Source organism: Phasianus colchicus, unplaced genomic scaffold (assembly GCF_987193195.1).
Source record: "Phasianus colchicus unplaced genomic scaffold, bPhaCol1.hap1.1 HAP1_SCAFFOLD_78, whole genome shotgun sequence".
NCBI classification, from domain to species: Eukaryota; Metazoa; Chordata; class Aves; order Galliformes; family Phasianidae; genus Phasianus; species Phasianus colchicus.
This window is the reverse complement of record NW_028325251.1, coordinates 173,785-193,127: the sequence shown is the minus strand read 5'-3', so window position 1 is coordinate 193,127 and position 19,343 is coordinate 173,785. Positions and strand designations below refer to the sequence as shown.

The 19,343-nt window shown below is 56.3% G+C and overlaps 1 protein-coding gene and 1 long non-coding RNA gene across 13 annotated transcripts; one reads left to right on the top strand and one right to left on the bottom strand.

Moving 5' to 3' along the window:
- Positions 1–2,284: 2,284 nt before the first annotated feature.
- Positions 2,285–15,642, bottom strand: LOC149911609 (coiled-coil domain-containing protein 81-like). Of its 12 annotated transcripts, none has more exons than XM_090133567.1 (18): positions 14,850–15,642; positions 14,129–14,383; positions 13,703–14,034; positions 12,628–13,541; positions 11,633–11,761; positions 9,030–9,302; positions 8,481–8,946; positions 7,906–7,967; positions 7,198–7,351; positions 6,690–6,946; positions 6,285–6,355; positions 5,854–5,933; positions 5,620–5,731; positions 4,558–4,681; positions 3,847–3,984; positions 3,385–3,527; positions 3,055–3,180; positions 2,285–2,945 (listed from the first exon to the last, which is right to left on the bottom strand). In XM_090133567.1, the coding sequence occupies exons 7-18, from the start codon at positions 8,557–8,559 to the stop codon at positions 2,825–2,827; spliced, it is 1,467 nt and encodes a 488-aa protein (XP_089989693.1). In that variant the 5' UTR covers positions 8,560–8,946; positions 9,030–9,302; positions 11,633–11,761; positions 12,628–13,541; positions 13,703–14,034; positions 14,129–14,383; positions 14,850–15,642; the 3' UTR covers positions 2,285–2,824. The 12 variants fall into 12 exon arrangements, with proteins under 12 accessions (XP_089989693.1, XP_089989694.1, XP_089989692.1 ...); XM_090133568.1 differs by having other exon boundaries at positions 14,129–14,221; XM_090133566.1 differs by lacking the exon at positions 14,129–14,383.
- Positions 15,643–15,871: 229 nt separating this feature from the next.
- On the top strand, positions 15,872–17,153 carry LOC149911608 (uncharacterized). Its single transcript, XR_016463121.1, has 2 exons — positions 15,872–15,921; positions 16,481–17,153. It is a non-coding gene; the product is annotated as an uncharacterized LOC149911608 (long non-coding RNA).
- Positions 17,154–19,343: the final 2,190 nt, after the last annotated feature.

Genomic DNA, 19,343 nt, shown 5'->3' with positions numbered 1-19,343 from the left:
GACAAAATGGGAAGACGTACGGGGGGGCGGGAAAGGGGATACAAGGGATCAGAGTGGGGGACCGAGGAAGGAACAGGATGGGAGGGGGCCAGGCATGGGACCCTGGGGGTCAGAATGGGGAACAGGGGCAGACACTGGTGGAAGAACAACTGGGAAGGGGTGGATGAGGACTCCATCGATGAGAATGGGGGAATTGGAGGTGGGGACAGGGGAGAGAGTGGAACCCCAGGGGTCAGACTGAGGGACTCCAGGGGTTGTAGGCGACCCGTGGTGGAGGTGGGGGGAAGGCAGTGAAATACCCTGGGTGGGGGACGGGTGGCACGGGGCCTGAAGCCTGAGTGGGGCTCAAGGGGCAGTGGGAGGCGAAGAAGACCGGGTGAGTGGGGGGACGGAGAGCCCTCAGGGATCTCCTGGGGAGGTGGGAGAGCGACTCAGGGGAGGGCAGAGCTCCAAGGATGGGATGCAACAGGCAGGCATCAAGATACTCCCCTCAATCCTCCTTCCAAGCTTCTCTCTATGCAGTTATCTGGATATTTCCAACCATACAAACACCATAATCCTCAAAGGAAGAGGAGGGATTGATGTGGGGTGCTCTGTTCGGCAGCAGGGATTAGCACATCGGTTTAAGAACCAACGTGTGAGTTTAGCAAAAGGAACCCATGAGCGATAGTTCCGAAACTTTCCGTTTCGGCTTCAGGGGGAGAACAGCCTCGTTTCTCCTCCGGAACTTCGCACGGGGACACAAATGAACGCTTCTCCCTTCTGCCTCGATGACTGTGCCTCGCAAGAAGCCTCGATCGCCGAGGTTCGCTGCTTCGGAGCTGTTCCAGCCAGAACCGCAGCGACCGACCGCGAGGTACGGGGGTTTTCGCTCGGTCCCCTCACCCAGGGATCCCCGAGACAACAGAGCGGCCGGGCAGCTCTGGCGAGAGCGGCTGACGCGGCGGGGACGTCGCCAGGGCAACGGCTCTGCATCCGCGCCCCCGCCGAGAAGAAGCCTCTGGGAGGGCAGCCTCGCGTCGCTGCCCACCACAGACGGAGAGGAGGAGTCGGGCTGTGAGGATCAGGCGGGCTGTTTCAGCGAGGAGAAACCGTAAGCCGCCCGTACGCGGGACTACACCGCAAGGAGGGTTGCGATCGCTGTCGGTGAGCGGTAAGTGCGGGGGCTCCCGTTAACGAGCCGGCAACGGGGCGAGGGCAGAGCCAGCAGTACCGGCAGCGGGGCGGGGCTGATCAGTCACACCCCATTAGGCTATCGAGTAGTGTTAGTGTGCCCCCAGATGGACCCCTGGGGGACAGCGCTGGTGACCGGCCTCCGCCGGGATGTGGAGCCACTGACAACAACCCTCTGGCTTCCACCATCCAGCCAATTCTCTATCCACTCGAGAGGCTGCTCCTCAAATCCATCTCTCTCCAATTAGAGATAAGGATATGGGGCGGGACCATGTCAAAGGTATCACACAAGCCCAGGTGCATGACATCAGTTGCCCCTCCTTGGACCACCAGTGCCGGCACTCCCAATGTAGCAGGCCACCTGATGGCTCAGGCACGATCTGCCCTTGGTGAAGCTGTGCTGGCTGTCTTGGATCGCGTCCTCATCTCGCATGTGTCTGAGCATCTCTTCCAGGAGCATCCACTCCAAGATCTCCTTGCGCTCAGAGCTCTGCCTGGCAACCATCTGCCTTCCTTTCCCCTGTTCTGGATTTCCCTTCCAGCTGTGTTCCCCGTGAAAAGGCAAATGGTTTCTCACTGTACAGCTGTTCCAGTCAAGCTTAATGTGGCCTTCAGACTGCCAGCTCAAATCTTTGTCTCAGTGCTGTCAGAGAGAGAATGTAAATGTTCCCCTTGTGGACAGCAGTGTTGGTTTGAAACTCCCTGCCTACACTTACAAGCAAATCCACCTTTGCAGAGCTCCTGGCAATACAGTTCCCAGCTGCAGGCAGGAGTGCTCACAAGCCCTCTGGGGAAAGGAGAGGCCTTTCAGAAGCCCTCATGTTCCCTGTGCCCCTGCCTGCTCCTCGTCCCCACAGAGCTCCCCTGCGGTTCTCCCACGGAATTTCTGTTGCTGGGAGGGAGCTATGGGGATACGAGGGGACACATCAATTCTTCTGCACAGGAAGTGTGCACGGTCAGCAGAGATGGCTGCCGTCCTGGGAATCCGCTCTTGGAGAGCATGGGCCTACCGGGCCTTGGGAGCAGCTCTTGTTGCCACCCAAACTCCTCTCTCAAAGCACGGCTCCATCACATTAGTTGATGGCAACAGACACGACACCAGCAGAAAGACTGGAAATAAGGCCAATTTATTTTTTTTGGGAGTACTGCGTCCAGGGCTGGGGCCCCAGTACAAGAAAGACGCAGAGCTTTGGATCGAATCCAGAGGAGGGCCACTAAGATGATCAGAGGGCTGGAGCACCTCTCCTATTGAGAAAGGTGGAGGGAACTGGGCTTGCTTAGTTTGGTGAGGAGAAGGCTCCGGGGAGACCTCATTGTGGCCAATTCTTGAAGGGAGGATATAAAGTGGAGGGGGAACGGCCGTTGACGAGGCTGGATAGTGACAGGACAAGGGGGAATGGTTTTAAACTGTGGAAGGGGGGGCAGAATTTGGTTAGATGTTAGCAGTTCTTCCCGCGGAGGGTGGTGACGTGCTGGAACAGCTTGCCGAGAGGTGGGGGATGCCCCATCCCTGGAGGCGTTCAAGGCCAGGCTGGATATGGCTCTGGGCAGCCCGGTCTGGTGGTCGGCGACCCCGCACATAGCAGGTGGGTTGAAACTAGACGACCTTCAATGCCCTTTTCAACCTAGGCCATTCAATGAGTCTTTGATTCTAAGATCTTCCATTCACAGGTGGAAATCTGGACAGCTTCCCAGCCCCCTTGCCGAGAGCTCCACCGCGGTCACCACCGTTGGCTGCACCTTCCCCTCTGGAGCGACGCGAGCATCGAGCACTACGGAGGTGAAAAGAACAGCGCACGGAGCATTACGGGCTGAGCGCAGGCAAGTAGTGCAGGCTGGGCTCCAGCCCGGCTCTCAGGATCTGCTGCCTATGGAGCTCACCAGGGGAGCTGCCGCTTCAGCTCCAGCTTCTGCCGGTTTCTTTCCGCTGTGCTGGCAAAAGCCTCTTGCTGATGGAGGTGCGGCTCCAACCTTTGGAGCACCTGAGCCACTCGTGGGGAAAGGAGGCTGCAGCAGGAGGAGAAAGTCATCCCTTGGGCTCTGCTGAGCCCCCCTGCCTCTCCCCTCACCCAGCCCAGCATCCCCATGCTGCCGCGTGTCCCCACCCTTGCACCCCGCCAGAGTTTTTGGCCGGGCCGTGCCTGTCCCCGAGCTGCAGGGTCACAGCTGCCTGAGTGCCTCAGGCAGCCAGCAGAGCCCGCACACACTTACTCAGCATGCAGTGCCAGCTTGGTCGCTGTTCCCATTTTACTTCCCGGCAGAGGATCCACATCCTTCCTCCACCTCCTCTCCACTTGCTGTCCCCTGGGCTGGGCTGGAGGATGCGGAGCACGCATGCTCTGCCTGGCCATCAGCTGCCAAAGAGGAGACGCTGTCAGCAAAGTGGCTGGGAGCACGGGGCTGTTTCTCAGAAGCCCTCTGTCAAGGGCCCTGCAGCTTGCCCCGGCAAGCAGGAGACTTGGCCCTGCCAGCCCACGGCTGCCCGCCGCCCTTCCCTTCTCCCTGCAGGGCTCTCCCTGCGAGGTGCCAAGCTCTCCTCCCCAGGAGGAGCAGGCCAGCCCCTGCCATGCTGCACGGCGCCTGTCCCACTCCCCACCCCTTCAGTCCTGCTGAGCTCGCAGCCTGGCTCTGAGGATGGTGGCTGTTGCCAGCAGGCTCGATCCCTGACAGTACCTGGGGTGGACGCTGGTCCGCCCCTATGCTCCAGCCTTCCCACGCCGCCCTTTCTGCCCGTGCTTGCTCTACTTGCTGCTGGTGCATGGGCCACGTGCGGTCTACTTCTTTCCACAATGCGGACACTTCCCGGAGCTCCTGCAGAGACACAGCAGCATACAGGATCAGCCTCAGCCCCTGGGACTTTCCTTCAGCTCCACGCTCCTGCTCCTCACCTCTGGCAGCCGGTCAGCACTGTTTTGTCCCTGAAAGACCAGGGGCCCTAAAGGCAGGACGGGATCCGCAACTTGTAGCAAACGCGGCTCAGAGGTCGTATTCCACTCTCATGGCCCCTGCTCAAAATCAGAGTGCTGTGGCAGGTGGCAGGCCAGGAGGCGAGAAAAGATAGGGAAGGTGTGCAGCACCCTCCATCTACTGAAGAGGAGCTGAAGGAGCGGGTAGAAATGTGAAATGATGGCACCCCAAGGGCTGTGCTCCAGGTCACTGCACACACAGAGGCTTTTGCTTCCCTCCCTGTGGAAGCACTCAAGGCCAGGCTGGGTCAGGCTTAGAGCAACCTGGTCTAGAGACAGGTGTCCCTGCCTACAGCAGGGGATTGGAACTAGGTGGTCTGAGTGGCCCCTTCCAACCCAAACTTCTCTATGATTCTACCATTCTGTCATTTGTGCAGTCTCAAGCAGCACAGTCCCCGTAGCAAGGCAGGGCCGGTACCTGCAGCACCCTCTTAGACTCCTCTGTGGCAGGGGGTGCAGTGCTGGTCTGGGCAGGAGTAGATGCTTCCTTCTGTCCCGCTTTCTTCGTCCCGCGGGAGCTGCCTGCACATGGCGGGAGCGCGCTGCAAACAGACACAAGAGGAGTCTGCAGGAGCCCAGGGCACCTCGGTCTCCCCCCGTGCTCCCACAGCCGTAAAGATGGGCTCCGGTGCAGTGCGGAGAGACCCCTGAAGGGAGAAGAGCTTCTGCCATCACTGGGGATCAGCATTCAGCTCCCCCAGGGATCGGGGGCCAGGGTGGAACATGAAGCTGGTGTGTCTGCCTCGAGCAATTGTGCTGCGGAGTGTGGCAGCAGGCATAACAATTTATAGTGGGGGCCACGATCTGCCAATTGTCGGCGCAGTATGCGATCCCACTGCGCTGGAGACAGGAAGTGCGACCTGTCTGGGTGGATCAGTGGTCCTTACCGACAGAATAGCTTGTAGCGCTTCACGCATTAGTACAGCAAGAGCTTCGCTTAGGTCATATAGAACCCTCTCTTAGTCAATAGAACACTCCTGTATTTGTGATAAAAAAGCGGTCAGGATCCTATCGCTTGCTGCACGACTTGCGCGCAGTTAACGCTCAGTTAGTGCCTTTTGGTGTAGTTCAGCTTTTTTTCTAGTTCTACCAGCCTTCCTCGCAGAGTTGTACAGCCAGTCAATAAATCTTGGCTGCAGCTTTGTCATGAATGAGGAATGAATGAGACCTTAGCAGAAGAGATAAACAAGTTCTCAGGGAAAAGCCATGAAGAATGAGAAGCCTTCTCCCCTCCCTCCTGCTCCTCTAAGTTGTACTTAATGGAAGTACTGTTCTGGATTGCTTCTACGGCTTCTTTCAGTTTTTGCCAGGTTTCATCTGTGTAGTTTTCAGGCAATTTGGGTTTATCTTTAAAGTTCTTGATCACTAATTTCTGTGTGTCAGGAGCCTCTCTGGGTGCTGAGAGCTGGCAGCTCCAAAGGGGAGGCTACTCCTACACGAGCACACGCATCTCCTTCTTCTTTTCGCCCAAGGCTCTCACCTGGCAGAAGGCTCCTTCGCCACGTCTTTCTGCCTTGAGCTTGGCTTGCGCTGCAGCAGCATGGAGGGGGGAAGTGTCTTCCGCCTCTGCAGCAGCCTGCCGGCAGAGCCCCCTGAAACCAAGACAGAAAGAAGTTCTTCAGAGCAGCCCCACGGACACAGCACGTGAACCTGGATCCGGTCACCCGGCACGGGACAGGGCCCACCTCCCTACAGCTGGGACCTGTTCCCTCACCTCTACTCATCTTCCGCTCTACTGCAGCTTTCTTTTCCGCGGCAACCTCTGCTCTGCTCTTTTCCACAGTGAGCTGAAACCTGGAAACAAAGAGTGACAACCCTTGAAGAAGGATGACCTCCTACCCATGCAGCTGTTGGCGGTATTTATCTATGTGCTATGCAAAGCGTGGCATCCTTTTCCTTCCTGGCCATGCCAAACCAGCACACGTAGCCCAAATTCCTCTGCACGTGCAGTCCATTCTCTCTGATGAGAATCGGGACAGCTTGGGCACCAGTAACACAACCATGATTCCCAGGAGCCAGACTTTCCAGGATTTCTACCCGACTGGATGCCGAGCACGGAGACCCAGCAGGGCACGTCTCAGAGGAGGAGGTGGGAAATAAGCCTGTCTCCTGGCCAGCTAAGTGCTGCAGAGGAAATGCGCTCACCTCGGGAACACCCGGATCCCATGGGCGGTGGTCTCTGGCCCGAAGTCAGCAGAATCTTCTGTCCAAAATCTCTGCAAAGGGACACAGACCTGCTGGAGGCTTGCCAAGGCCATTTTTTCATGGCTCTTCTTGAGAGGAAGCAAGCCTGGCTCCCATGCCAAGAGAAAGCTGCTCTCCACCAAAGCCTCTTCCGTGAACATCAGAGCTTTGTTCTGCTCTGAAGGAGCAGGATGGCCAAATAGAGAGGCTGTGCAAGAGCACTGCCAGGCTTTCTGCAGGGGCAGAGATCCAGGAAATCTCTTTGCCAGTGGAGAAAGCCGTGGGGACAAGCATTGGACTGGCCTGCCACATCCAGGCTGGCCAGCAGTGATCTGATGGCGCACCCTCAAAACCTCCTCAACTTACAGTGCGGAACAGAGAAAGGATGGTGGCATTGCTTTCCAGCGTTGCAATGCAGCTGCAGAAGAACCTCATGAGGAGGAAGTCGTCTTGGCACGTCATAACGCCGATGTTCTTAAAGACAAATGAGACGGGCTCCCTGTTCCTCAGGAGGTGACAGTATAAGAGCACGCTCTCTCGCACGCAGCGCAGCACCACGTTCAGCGGGACGCCGGAGGCTCGCGAGAGCTGCCGGTAGTTGAGCGACTCAATCTTGACATCGTCTGCAAGGAGAAGGCACAGCCTCACTGCCACAGCAAGCCACATTCCCATGCAACATGATCGTGACCAAATCCCATAGAAAAGGTCATTCGGAGAAACAGCTCTTGAGTTGTGGTTCCTTCGGGACGAACTCACGCTGTACCCCGAGCTTTGCAGACAATTCTCTGCTGCTCCCGGCCATTTCCAGAGAGCAGGGATAACACACCCAGCCAGACGTGGGACAGGAAGGGGAAGGTGGCTGCTGCCTTCTCACCAGGGATGATGTCGTTGGGAGACTGGAGGTCCTGCAGCCACAGCACCCCGATGTCCAGCTGGAAGACAGGCCTTAGCACTGAAACTGCCTCTACTTTGCTGTGGAATTGCTCTCGGACCCCAGCAAAGACCCCGAGCCCCGGAACCAGGACTCCCTGCACGGGGAAAAGACAGAAAGGCTGACGAGTGTGTACTTTAGGGGCGGCAAAAGCCACAAACATCAAGAGCATGGGGTCACTGCTCTCCGCCCTCCCCACTCCTGATGGACAGCAGGGTGAGATGGGGCTCTCCGGAAAGCTTTGGAAAAATCTGTGATCCCTGCAAGACAGTCACCTTTGCATAGTATTTCCCAACATCCTTTGGCTAGAGAAGAGCCCGGGCATTTACAGCACAGGGCTTAAGCCTGGGACTTATTCCCAAGGACATCCTTGGCATAGGGCCAGAAAAAATCCCCCACCCATTTCTCCCTTGGCTCTCCCCGTACTGACCACAGGGCAGAGCAAAGCCCCTGCGTGTGCCGAACGTTTGCTCAGAGCAGCTCTGGCCTTGGGTTTCCCTCCCAGTTGGCCAACAGGCTGCTCTGGGCACCCGGCTTGGGCTCAGCGTGCTGCTCAGTGTGGTGCTCAGGGAGGGACGGCTCTGTGAGGCCCACACTCTTGGCGGGACTGAACCTCTCTCCAGGGCGAGGGCCACCAGCATACCAGCCCACCTTGTCCAGCTTCATCTGTTCCAGGATGTAATCAGACACGGCATCCCAGACCGCCACAATCTCTGCAAAGGAAAGAAAAGACATGTCATGCTCCAGGACAGCCTCTTCACAACTGCTTGGCAAGCTCCTCACACAGACAGTGATCGATACAGGCACACGCACACACCCCAGAAAAGCACCGCCATGGCTAGCGGAGCTGGGCTTTGCTCTGATTTCAGCCTTATTCAGGGCCCCGAGGGGAAACGGGGACATAGGAAGCCTGTGGGACACAGGATGCCTTTCCTCCCAGAGCTGGAACCTACGGAAACACCTGTAGGTGTGTTCTCCCAGGGAAACCTGGTCTTGGACTGCCCTATCACAGGGGACTGAGCATGCCTAAAGGAACCTGGGGGCTCTGGGCAGCTCTACTATTGGGACCTGGCTGCCACGTGGTCCCCAGAAGAGCTGGACCCTTGGGCAGGGCTCTTGCAGCAGCCCCCAGCCATGCCCAGCCAAGCACAGAGAGCAGGAGCTGAGGCTTTGGACAGCTAACAGCCCCGTGCGATGCCTTGGGAAGGGAGTCCGGAAAGCCTTACCTTTGGTAGAGAGTTCCAGCAGCGTTGGGAACGTGTAGACCAGCTCCGAGCTGAGGCTCACAGTCCAGCAGCCTTCCATGTCGCTGGCCGACAGCCCTCAGCTCAGAACTAAGGATGCCCTCCACCAACAAGGCTCCTCAACCAACCAACAATTCTCCGCAAAGTGCCCCTGCTCCTCCACGTGTCAACAAAGGTCACCCAGTGCAGCCTTGCTGCCCCTGAGCCGACTCCTGACCGCAGAAGGACAGAGCCCCTGAGCAGTGCTGCAGCAGCGCCCAGGCCTTGCAGGGAAGTGCTGGCACTGATGCTGCCCTGTGGAAGATCTCCTTGTGATGCAGCGCATCGCACTGTGACATCAGCCCGGGTCACCTGGAGCTCTGTTGGGTCACTGGCATGGAGAGGAGATCTCCTCTTCCAGGAGGAGTTCCAGTTAACTTACTGAATTCTGTTATGAAAGAACGCAAGCCTAACTTTAATGGCTTAGTAAGAGAAGTTGTTTCACGTCTGCTTAATAAACAAAAACCTGTGCGTTCACAGGCACACACACACCTCACGAGGTTGAAATATCATTATTGACAGTCACCGTGGTTTACTCGGCAAATGGCACGAGAACTTGCCACGTGTCATACAGGCTGAAGCTGGTGAGCTGCTGGCGACGCACAACGATGATGACACTGCATCACGGCTGTGCCACGCTGATGTCACATGTGGTCTCCTCTGGTGGTGGCACAGAGTTCACCACCGTGTGTGTCCCCGTCCTCGTGGCAGACAATGATGGGCACCAAAGGGCTCCAGTGTCACTGAGTCCGGCTGTAGGCAGGCCTGGAGAGGTGACAAAGGACAGCAAGAGGCTCAGAGACAGCACGGTGACAACGCGGGGCCACCAGTGCCTACCTCTGTGTGGTGATCACAGCACAGGGAATAATGTCATCCAAGGGATGGTGACACACGAGTGATGGCGACACCGGATGACAGTAACAACAGTGACAGCCAGGGATGGGGACACTGCATCACGGCTGTTCCACATCGAGGTCACCCTGTGTCACGGTGTTACCTGAAGACAGTGACACTCGATGACACCCAATGGCATCCAGTGAAGGTGATACCCAACGATGGTGACACCACCAACCCCATGTCACACCCCACGTGTCCCCCAACTGCCCCCAGCCCCCCTCCCTGTACCCCTCCTCGTCACCTCTTCAATGAGGATGGCACCGCGCTGCAGTTGTGCCACCATGGCAGGGGGGACAGCTTGGGACAGTCATGGACAGCCAGGGTGACAGCGACACCAGGCTCCAGGAGCTGTAGGACGCTGATGGGGCTCTCGAGGTAGACGGGTTGGTACGGCCCCAGATTCCATGGTTACAGTGACAGTGTGGACTTCGGGACAGGCGGTTGTCCCGGTGCTGGCATCCGGTGCTGGGATCGGGGGGGGGGGGGGGCAGACAGGTGGACCCTGGGGGTCAAAACGGGGGAGGCACAGAGGGGAGGGGTGGGCACCTTCGGCCCACGGAGCCGAGCGCGTTCCACCGCCGCCTCCTCCTCTCCCTCCCTCCCTCCGCCGCTCGGGCGCGTAGCGCTTCCCCACGCCGCTCTTCCTTCCCTCCACCCCCTGCCGCTCCTCCCTTTTCTCCCCCCGGCCCCCTCCGGGCCCCGTCCTCCCTCCCCACCGGCTCCGCTCCCTCCCCCGGCTCCCGGGGGTCTAGCCGAGCTGCCCTCCCCCTTCACCGCCCCTACCCGGCACCGCGCCCCTTTCCCCGGGCCGTGCCGGGGATTACGCGCAAATCGCCTCGGCCTTAACCCTGTTTGCGGCCGCTCGGGCTGTCGGGGAGCTCCCGGGGTGTGCGGACGGCCCTTCTCCGTTGCCCCGGACCGGACCGGACCGGACCGGCGACCCCCGGCCCTCATCGAGCGACCTTCGAGCTCGGCGCCCCCTAGACTCGCAGGAGGGGCCCGAGGGGGTGAGAGCATAAAGGGCAGCCCTACTGAGCAGCCCCTTGCCCCCGCTGTGGCATCTGGGCTCAGCAGCTGGTCCCGCGTATAGGGCGAGCACTGCGATGTAGTCCTTCGAGGCATGGGTCGGGACGCGATCCGAGGCTGGGACGTGGGCCCTGCGTTAAATGCAGAGCAGAGATGGACACCGTGTGCATCCGTTCATGGGGGCACCACGCCTTAAGGAGCAGCACATTTCTCTGCCCTCCACCAAGCCTTTTATTGACACACTGAGTGTTTACTTGGAGGCTTCTCAGTTTACGAGTTACCAGCATACCCTTGAACCAGCATACCAGCCAACGTCTCATGGCTCTTCAAGTGGAGCTCATGTCTCCTACAAACTCAACCCTTTCACTGATTGTTTTTTTCCTCTTGCTGTACAACAGCAGGGTATGTGAAAGAGCAGAATTTCAGAGGAGATAGGAAACAAAGCTCCATCACCACGTGAAGCCACGCTGTTCTCTTCTCCAGCATTTCTGTGTTGCTTTCGTTCCAGCCTGCCCTTTTGAGTTCACAGCTGCCAGGTTTGATCACAGAAAGTAATCACTGGGTTGTCTACTTGGTAAGTGCAAACATCAGGAAAGCAGTTGGAATTCACAAGAATAGAAGAAAGGAAATTGCATTGCTAATATTTAAAGATATAGTCATTTTCTTTGTGGTTTTAGGCTTTCATACAGAGCATTGGGATACTGCAAACTGAGGGTAGTTTGCAAGAAGTAGCAATTTTTGCCTCTCCTGCCCTCCCTCTCAGTAAAAAGGTGAAGTACCTTCTGTATTTTATTAAGCCTACTAAGTTAAAGTGGTGCACCACTAACTCAAGCCCAAAGAAGTGCTGCAGTGGTATAGCTCATCGGGAGACTCAAACTGCTGCAGCTCTTCCAGCAATAGAAAAAAAGAACTATTTTTGTTGACCGTGAGTTTATGAGTGGTCTGTTGTTGAATTGCTTTTGTTGAAGGGTTGTAACCTCAGAAGGGAGCAAGCCAGATGACTGACAGCAGGTTACTTTTTTGATGATGGTGAGAAATTGCATGTGGTTGTCCGAGGATGTTTGGTCTCCTTCCCTTTACCCCCAGGTGAAAGATACTGCTAAGGAATACCATCCTACAAAAGCCTGTAGACTAAGAATTGGTGTCAGAGTCATATTAGCTCCCCTACTTACCACGTGATGCACTGGATAATCACACGACTGCTGTTCTGTATCCTTTGACATCATCCAGCCTCTGTAGCCATGGCCATGCTTTGTGGCAGAAGTGGTCTGCTATTAAATATTTGTCATCCTTGCACCCTGCTGAACCACAAAAGCCAAAAACAAGAAACAAGACTCTTATTTAAGCTACTTCTTCAGCTCCAGCCCTATACATATTCTACTACCTTAAAGTTCAAACTGGTTCTTGGTGTCCCTTTTGCCCCATTTTTTATTTCATATGCCTTAAATCTTACAGCTGTGACTAGATAGATAGACAATTTTGTTCACCTCATTTCATCCCCTGGAGTTCAAAACTTAGTTTCCATTAGTGGAAAGCTAGTATAGGCCCCTGAAGACTACAACAACCTACTTAAGCTTAAGGTATGTTTCAAGGTCGTGTTGGATAAGGAGGAAAGAAATCAGCTCCTACTAGCTAATGAAAACTGCAATGTCATTTCAGATCAGGCCTGCCAGTTTGGGCTCCAAGATGCCAAATTTGTTTTTTCACTTCTTTTTGTTCAGGGGATAGATTCAAACCTGCTGACAAGCCTGCCCTTAGTGATTTCCCCTCATGTGAGCTTTGCTCACCCTATCTGAGAGCCCCATTTTACAGAGACCAAGGTCTGTGCACTGCTTGACAGAACTAACTGAAAATCACAGGCCAAGTACTCCTCTAAAAACATGTAATTCTGTCAAAGCAGACATGGAATTTGAGGACAGGTGTCAAAACCACAGGATTATTTATTTATTTATTTGTTTGTTTGTTTGTTTTTAGGGGCATGCTGCTGTGTTTGCAGAGGGGCAAGAGAACTGAAGGCAAGGGAACTTAAGTTGAGGAGTGCTTAAGTAGTGCTGCCCACTAAAATAAACCATGGCACCTGTCCCCTGAAGGAAGGGGGTGGTGGTCTGGGAGGAAACCTTCCAGAGGTCTACGGTTGAACCAGATTATATTCATGGCCTTTTCCTACCTTAACGATTCTGTGAGTCCGTAATTCAGAGAGCAATCTTCACAGCTGGCCTGGGAGCAGGAAGTGAGCATACAGCTGGTCTGCCAAACTGCATCAAAACATCTCCAACACAGCCTGGGGGTTTGTTTCATTTCATCCTATTTTTTTGATTTCGTTCCAAGTTGTGTTTTTGTGTGTTGTTTTTATTTTCTTTTCCTTCAAGTTTTTCCTCTTAGTCTAGACGTTTGGGTTTGAATTTCTCAGTAGTCCGCTGTATACGCTGCGTTCAAAGATGTCTCATATCCTTCTGTCTCTTCTGTTCCCTGCCCTTAATGACTCAGTGAGAACTGGATCAACAGAGTGAATGCTTCATTATTGACTTTTTTTTTTTTTTTTTTTTAAACATGAAACGCATTGAAAATAGTAACACATGCCTGCCTTCTCTAAGCAAAATATTTTGGCTGTGTTGGACACGCTGAAACATACAGATTTTGAATTCAATGCAAATGTTTTGTTTAGACATTGACAACAAAACCCCCATCTCTTGAAGTACTTCCATTCTTCATGGAAAACAAACAAACAAACAAACAAACAAAACAACAAAAAAGCCTTTCCATTGAAGAACTTGCCATTTTCTTTCCCTAAATTGAGGCAGGAAGACCTTAAAACAATGATTTTTCTTAATATTTTTTTTTCCAGCATTGCCTTCAGCATGTACCATATAAAGAATATATGCTAATGTTCATCAACTGATGCTAGCATCAAATTTCCTTCTTTTCTTGGCACATAATACGCACGCCTACTTTGAGTAAATTCTTCAAGGAAATGTTGCTCATTCTCCTCATAGTAGATATGCCAGTTGGATTCTTTTCTGTTAAGTAATTTTGGATGACACCCAAAGGTAAGGTTTGATCAACGGGGTAACTGGGTAGTTCCTGCCAGACAGATAGGTTGTAACAACCCACAGGAAATGGATTACAAGCAGAGAAAAAAGCACTTAGTTTTCAACCCTTCAGAGAGAGCCAAAGTAACACAATGGGTTAAGGAACACATTTAAAACTAAAGGTATGTTTTATTATTGGCCAAATCCTGATACCTGTCTTGAAGCCCGCTCCTTTCTCTTTGTGAGGGCATTCAGACAAAATGCTGTAGAAGTTCTGGATTTCTCCCACTTCACAGTGTCTGTTGCTTGGGAATATTTCGTGCAAGGAACCTGAAAAAATGCTTTCGCCCACACTTTCTTCACAGACTTTTTCCACCTTGTGCTTTTTCTTGTCGTTATTATTCCTCTTGTTACTGTAATTGCTGCTTCTGTATGTATCTGTACAAGACAGGATGCTTTTAAACAGTTCCCCACTGTTTTCAGTGTCACAAGGTGGAAGTTATTAATGCAGCTGGCAGGAATGTGTCTGTTGCCTTAGGGAAGGGCTGCAGGAAGCAAGAAATTGCAGTGAGAAGAAAGCCCTGCCCTCAGAAAAGAATTTTAGTGAAGGACCAGCAGAGGTATGGAGGGACAACCCACCTGCCACTTCATTGCCTTCTTCTTGTTTTACTTCCCCTTCTCAGTAGCATCTCCTACTTTCTTTGTTGTTCTACTGACTTGATTCGGAGATATCTAGCAGGAGGTTGATGTGTTTCTCATTCAGTATTGTCAGGGCATTAGGAAAAGTATTAACAGCAGGTTGTGTGTTTATGGCCTCAAGTTGTGCCAGGAAGATTCAGATTGGACATTAGGAAAAATTTCTTCTTCAAAGGTGTGGTTAGATGCTGAAATGGGCTGCCCAAAGAGATGGTGGAGTCACCTTCCCAGGAGGTGTTCAGAAAACATTTAGATGTCGTACTGAGGGACATGGTTTAGTGGGGAAATATTGGTGGTAGGTGGATGGTTGGACTGGATGATCTTGAAGGTCTTTTCCAACCTTGGTGATTTGATGATTTGATGATGATGAAGAGGACTACAGTGATCAGAATGGGGGAACTGGAAGGGGGAAAAAGGGGAGGGGAGGCGCAACCCCGGGGGTCACACAGAGCGACGGGGGAGGTTGTGGGCGACCAGTGGCGGGGGGAGGGGAGGAGGGCAGTGAAATACACGGGGCGGGGGAGGCGGGGAGACACAGGGCAGCTGCCCCCGCCGAGCGGAAGCCCCGAGCGCCACAGAGACCCCGCGGGGCCAACGCAGAGCGGCACGCGGCCCCCAGCCCCCTTAACCCCGGCCCCGCCCCGGTGCCCCCCCGAACACCCACCTGTAGAAGCTGAGGCGGCGCTCGGAGCCCCGGGGTGCGCCGCCCCACTTCCGCACGGCCGCCTCCTCCTCGGGTCGCGGGGCTGGTGACGTCACTCAGCGGGGACGGCGCGGCGCCACAGCGACGGAGCGGCGCACGCGCTGAGGCGCTGTCGCCATGGGGACGCCATCACGCATGCGCTGTCGCCGGGGGGTCGGCTTTACGCGCTGCAATGAGGGAGGGCGCGCCGTCTCCACGGCATCAGATGGAAAACGGCGCTTGGAGACTGCAGCTGCGGGGCAGCAGCTCAGCACAGCGCTGCCGATGACTGGAGCCGAGCGAGAAGCGGACTCCGCTGGGCCGGACTCCGTGCCGGGCTCGAACGCGCCTCGATCCGCGCGATCGCTCCCTCTCTTCCGGGGCTGCCCGGCTCAGCCAGGAGCCGCTCCCGGACACCGGGCGGGTCCCGCCTCTCGCGGTCAGCCGCCGCTTCTCGCAGCCCGGCAGCGCCTCGCCGCAACGACGGAGGACGGCTCGGTTCCCCCTCCGAGGACAGCCGGATTCTGACGGGGGACGGACGGGGCCGGCGGCGGTGCCCCCGCGCCGCCTTCCCCCGACCGCGCGGCGTCCCCGAGGGCGGCGGCGGGGCAGCGGAGCGGCGGAGCGCCGCTTTCCCCGCACGGAGCCCCGCGGCTCCTCCATCCCGCCGGCGCCATCGGCATCACCATGGCGGCGGCCCCGCGTCCGCAGCCGCCATTGGCGGAGAGCCCGCGCTCGGCCCCGCCTCCTCCGCTCTGCCATTGGTCGGTGCGCCGAACGGGGCGGGCGCTCCGCGCGGGGTCCTTTCTGTCCGCGGGCGCGCCGTCATTGCGACATCACCGCGCGCGTTCCCATGGCCCCAGCCCGGCTGCCGTCGCGATGCCTGCCGTCGTGCGCCCGCTCCGCTTCCGGGGCCTCGGCTGCGGCTGCGGGAGGAGGGCGGGGACGTGGGGGACCTCAGCGAGGCCGGGCCCGCCCCGCCCCGCTCCTCCCCGCCCCGCTCCGTGCGGGCCTTGCTGGAGAGCGGCGAGCGCGGGCTGGCGGCCGCCGGCAGGTGGGGGAGCGGGGCGTCCGGGCGGGCGGCGCGGCCCGGCGGTGGCGTGGGGAACCCGCTGGAGACGAGCGGCTCCGGGGCACCTTGGCGTCCCGCTGCAGGCGGCGGTCGCGGTGCCGGCCCGAGGCCGGCGCTGTGCGGGGCGGGGCTGAGCGCGGGGCGATCAGCTGCTGCTGCTGATGCTCGGCCGGCTTCTCGGCCGCCTGCGCAGGGCGCTGCTGGCTCGCGTTCAGCCGAGCGTCGGCCCGCAGCTCCGGATCCTTTTCCTCCACGCGGCCTTCCGGCCGCTCTGCCCCAAGCCCGCAGCGATGCCTGGGGTCGTTGTGACCAAAGTGCGGGACCCGGCGCGTGGTGGTGTCGAACCTCGTGCCGTTGGCATCAGCCGTCGATCGGCCTGACCGGAGCCCTCTGCAGGGTCTTTGGAATCCTTAGGCAGATTATAGGCGGATGGCGTAGCTGAGGGGCGATGGGAGGCAGGGAGGGGAGCATCCTGCCGTGCCACCGGCAGCCCGGGGACCACGTGCTGTGGGTGCCGGCACGAAGCTCCTCCATCCGTCAGCACGGGAGCTGCGGTTCTGGCTGCAGCAGCAGGAACTCAGCGCAGCCCTGCAGAGAGCGGTCCGGCAGAACGAGAAGAAGATGACGGCCGTGGAGTGCGAGAGCCTCAGCAGCGTCTGCAGCCCACGAGGAGCTGAGCGGGACTGGGAAGAGGAAGCTGTGGGAGTCCTGGGGAGTGACGCAGAATAGCAGCGTGAGTGGCACTCGTTCATCACTCTTCTTCCCCCTTACAAGCTCCTCTCTTCCCTTTTTCCTTTGTTCTGCTCAATCTTTTCTCTCCTTCTCTTCCCTCCTCTCCTCTTTGTTGGCAAGAGGGCTTCGAGCTCCCTTGCTTGTGCGGAGAGAGAGGCTCAGACTCCCTTGCTGGTGCAGAAGGAACGATGAAGGACCTTTACTGAAGATGCTTACAACCTTTTATACCCGTGCAACAGCAACTTACATGTAGGAAGCAGGAGCCTCGTGTGTGTTTACGTCTGGCTCAAGTTACTGCTAAGCTTTTTTACTCATTAGTGTAGGGTAATAGGTGGGGTTGAGGGTGGAACAAGGGGTGGTACAAGGAGAGTGCGGATTGGTTCATGGGTTTCCTGGGTGGGTTCGTGGGTTTCCTGGGCGGTCGCGTGTCACGGTATATAAGTGCTTGTTACGCAGCAATAAATTGGCTTTCGGCATAGGAACGCTGGTCGTTCGGTCCGTCCGACTGTCCCCTCGCCGGAGGTCGATGTTGCGCAGCAACAATTAGCAAGATAATGACTTTATCCCACATCTCCCCCTTCTCTATTAAGAGAAAAAGAAGCACGGTTCAAAAACAATCCTAAAAGTAGCTAAACTAAAATTAATACACTGAACAAGGATGGGTTCTGTAGAGTACAAACAGCAGTCCATATTAACCAATCCCAACGATTCCAATTCTTATGATTCCTTGGTGGCACAGTTGACAAAGTGCGTCTTGTTGCTGTGAGTCCAAACCACTGATGAAAGTGCTGTGATCATGTTACAGCAGATGATGAGACGGATGGCCAGACCCCCCAGATTCGCATGAGCACCCACTGGACACCCCAGGACTCCTCTGGGACATCCCCAGACCCTTCTGGATGACTCCAGGACCACTCAGACCCACATGAGAACTCCCTGGACCCTACCAGACCCTGCTGGGCCATTTCCAGATCAGCCCAGGGACTCCTCAGAGCTCTTGGGCCCATAGTGGGAACTTCCAGATCCTTCCATGGTGCCACAGGACCAACATGGGGACTCCCTGGACACCCCAAGGTCCCGCTGGGATATCTCCAGACTCTTCTGGTTGAGTCCAGAAGAGCCCCCTGGAGCCCCCAAGCCTCTCTAGGATGTCTCATGCAGATCCTTCTGCATGATTCCAAGGGGGGGTAAGAGGGGATAAAGGAGGGTGTGGGTGGGGCGAGAAAGGGGTCAGTGGGACTTTTTTGGGCTTGAAAGGGGGGTTGTGTGGAATCTAGGGGGGGAAGGTGTGAGTGAGTGGGACTGCTGTGGGGTGGAAAGAGGATCTGGTGATGGAGGGAGAGGTGGAATGGGGAAACTGGGGAGTTGTGGGGAGCTTCTATAGTAAAGGAAGTCTAGGGGCAGAGAATGGGGGTTGGGAGGGAAAGCAGAGGTTCTGACACAGTGCCTGTTCAGCAGCTCCCCTTTGTGTCCCTTCCCAGGGAGAAACCACACTTTGGGCCTGAATGACACTGGGCACACAGCTTCCTTCTTAGCTTGTTATCAAGACACCTTGCTGACACAGATCTTCTGTAAGAGACACAAGGTTAGTTTGGAAATCCATGAGCTTCTCTAAGGTCATGCGTTACATCAAAGATCTAAAGGTAATCACAGAATCATAGAATAGCCTGGGTTGAAAAGGACCACAATGACCATCTAGTTTCAACCCCCTGCCATGTGCAGGGACACTGTCCAACAAACCAGGCTGCCCTGAGCCACATCCAGCCTGGCCTCGAATGCCCCAAAGGATGGGGCATCCATGTCCTCTATGGTCTACCTTTTAAAATGCCTCAGCACCGTCTGAATGCAAAACTTCCCCCTGATATCTAAACTAAATCTCCCCTGTCTCAATTTAAAACCATTCCCCATTATCCTGTCATTATCCACCCTCGTAAACATCTGTTCCCCCTCCAGTTTATACGTTTCCTTCAAGTCCTGGGAGGTCTCCCGGAGCCTTCTCTTCTCCAAGCTGAACAAGCCCCGGTCCCTCGTTGCACCAAGAATGCCTCGGCGGCTGCATTTCCCTCGTCCCCCACCAGGGGGCGCTGCTCCCCATCCAGCTCAGCACGCACCCTGCGCTCACTTCCAGGGGGCGTTCTCAGCAGCGTGCGCCCTTTGCACCGGGCAGCCCGGGCTGCGCTTTACTGACGTGCTGCTCGGCCGCGTTCACAACGTGTGCTCCAGTCAGCCCGCAGGCTGTCGGCTTTTCAGCGTCTATTACACAGCCCAGTGCCGGAGCTGGTGTGCGCTAAAGGCACCTGCAGCTGCCGGGACAGCCTGAAGAAAAGCCTCGGGAGGGGTTTGCACGACCCCAGGTGAGCCGTCAGCCCGGCGCTAAGCGCACAGAAGGGAACGCTGGAAGGGCCGCTAGAGGCAGATGTTGCCTGCTGGGTCCCCGAAGGGAAACTGCGGGCTGCCGGGGAGAGAGAGGGGAGTGGAAGTTCCCCCGCTGGAGGCTTCCCATTCAGACACTCCAAAGGAGGAGTTGAAAGCTGCCATCAATCCATGCGTGCAGAGCTGTGGAGCGGGATCATCTCGTGTCTGCCGTGGCCCAGAGGGAGAAACGCACTCCCGGCTGGGCTGTGTTACACAGAGCCAACCGGGCAGCAGAGCACGCTGAGCTCCTCTGCTCA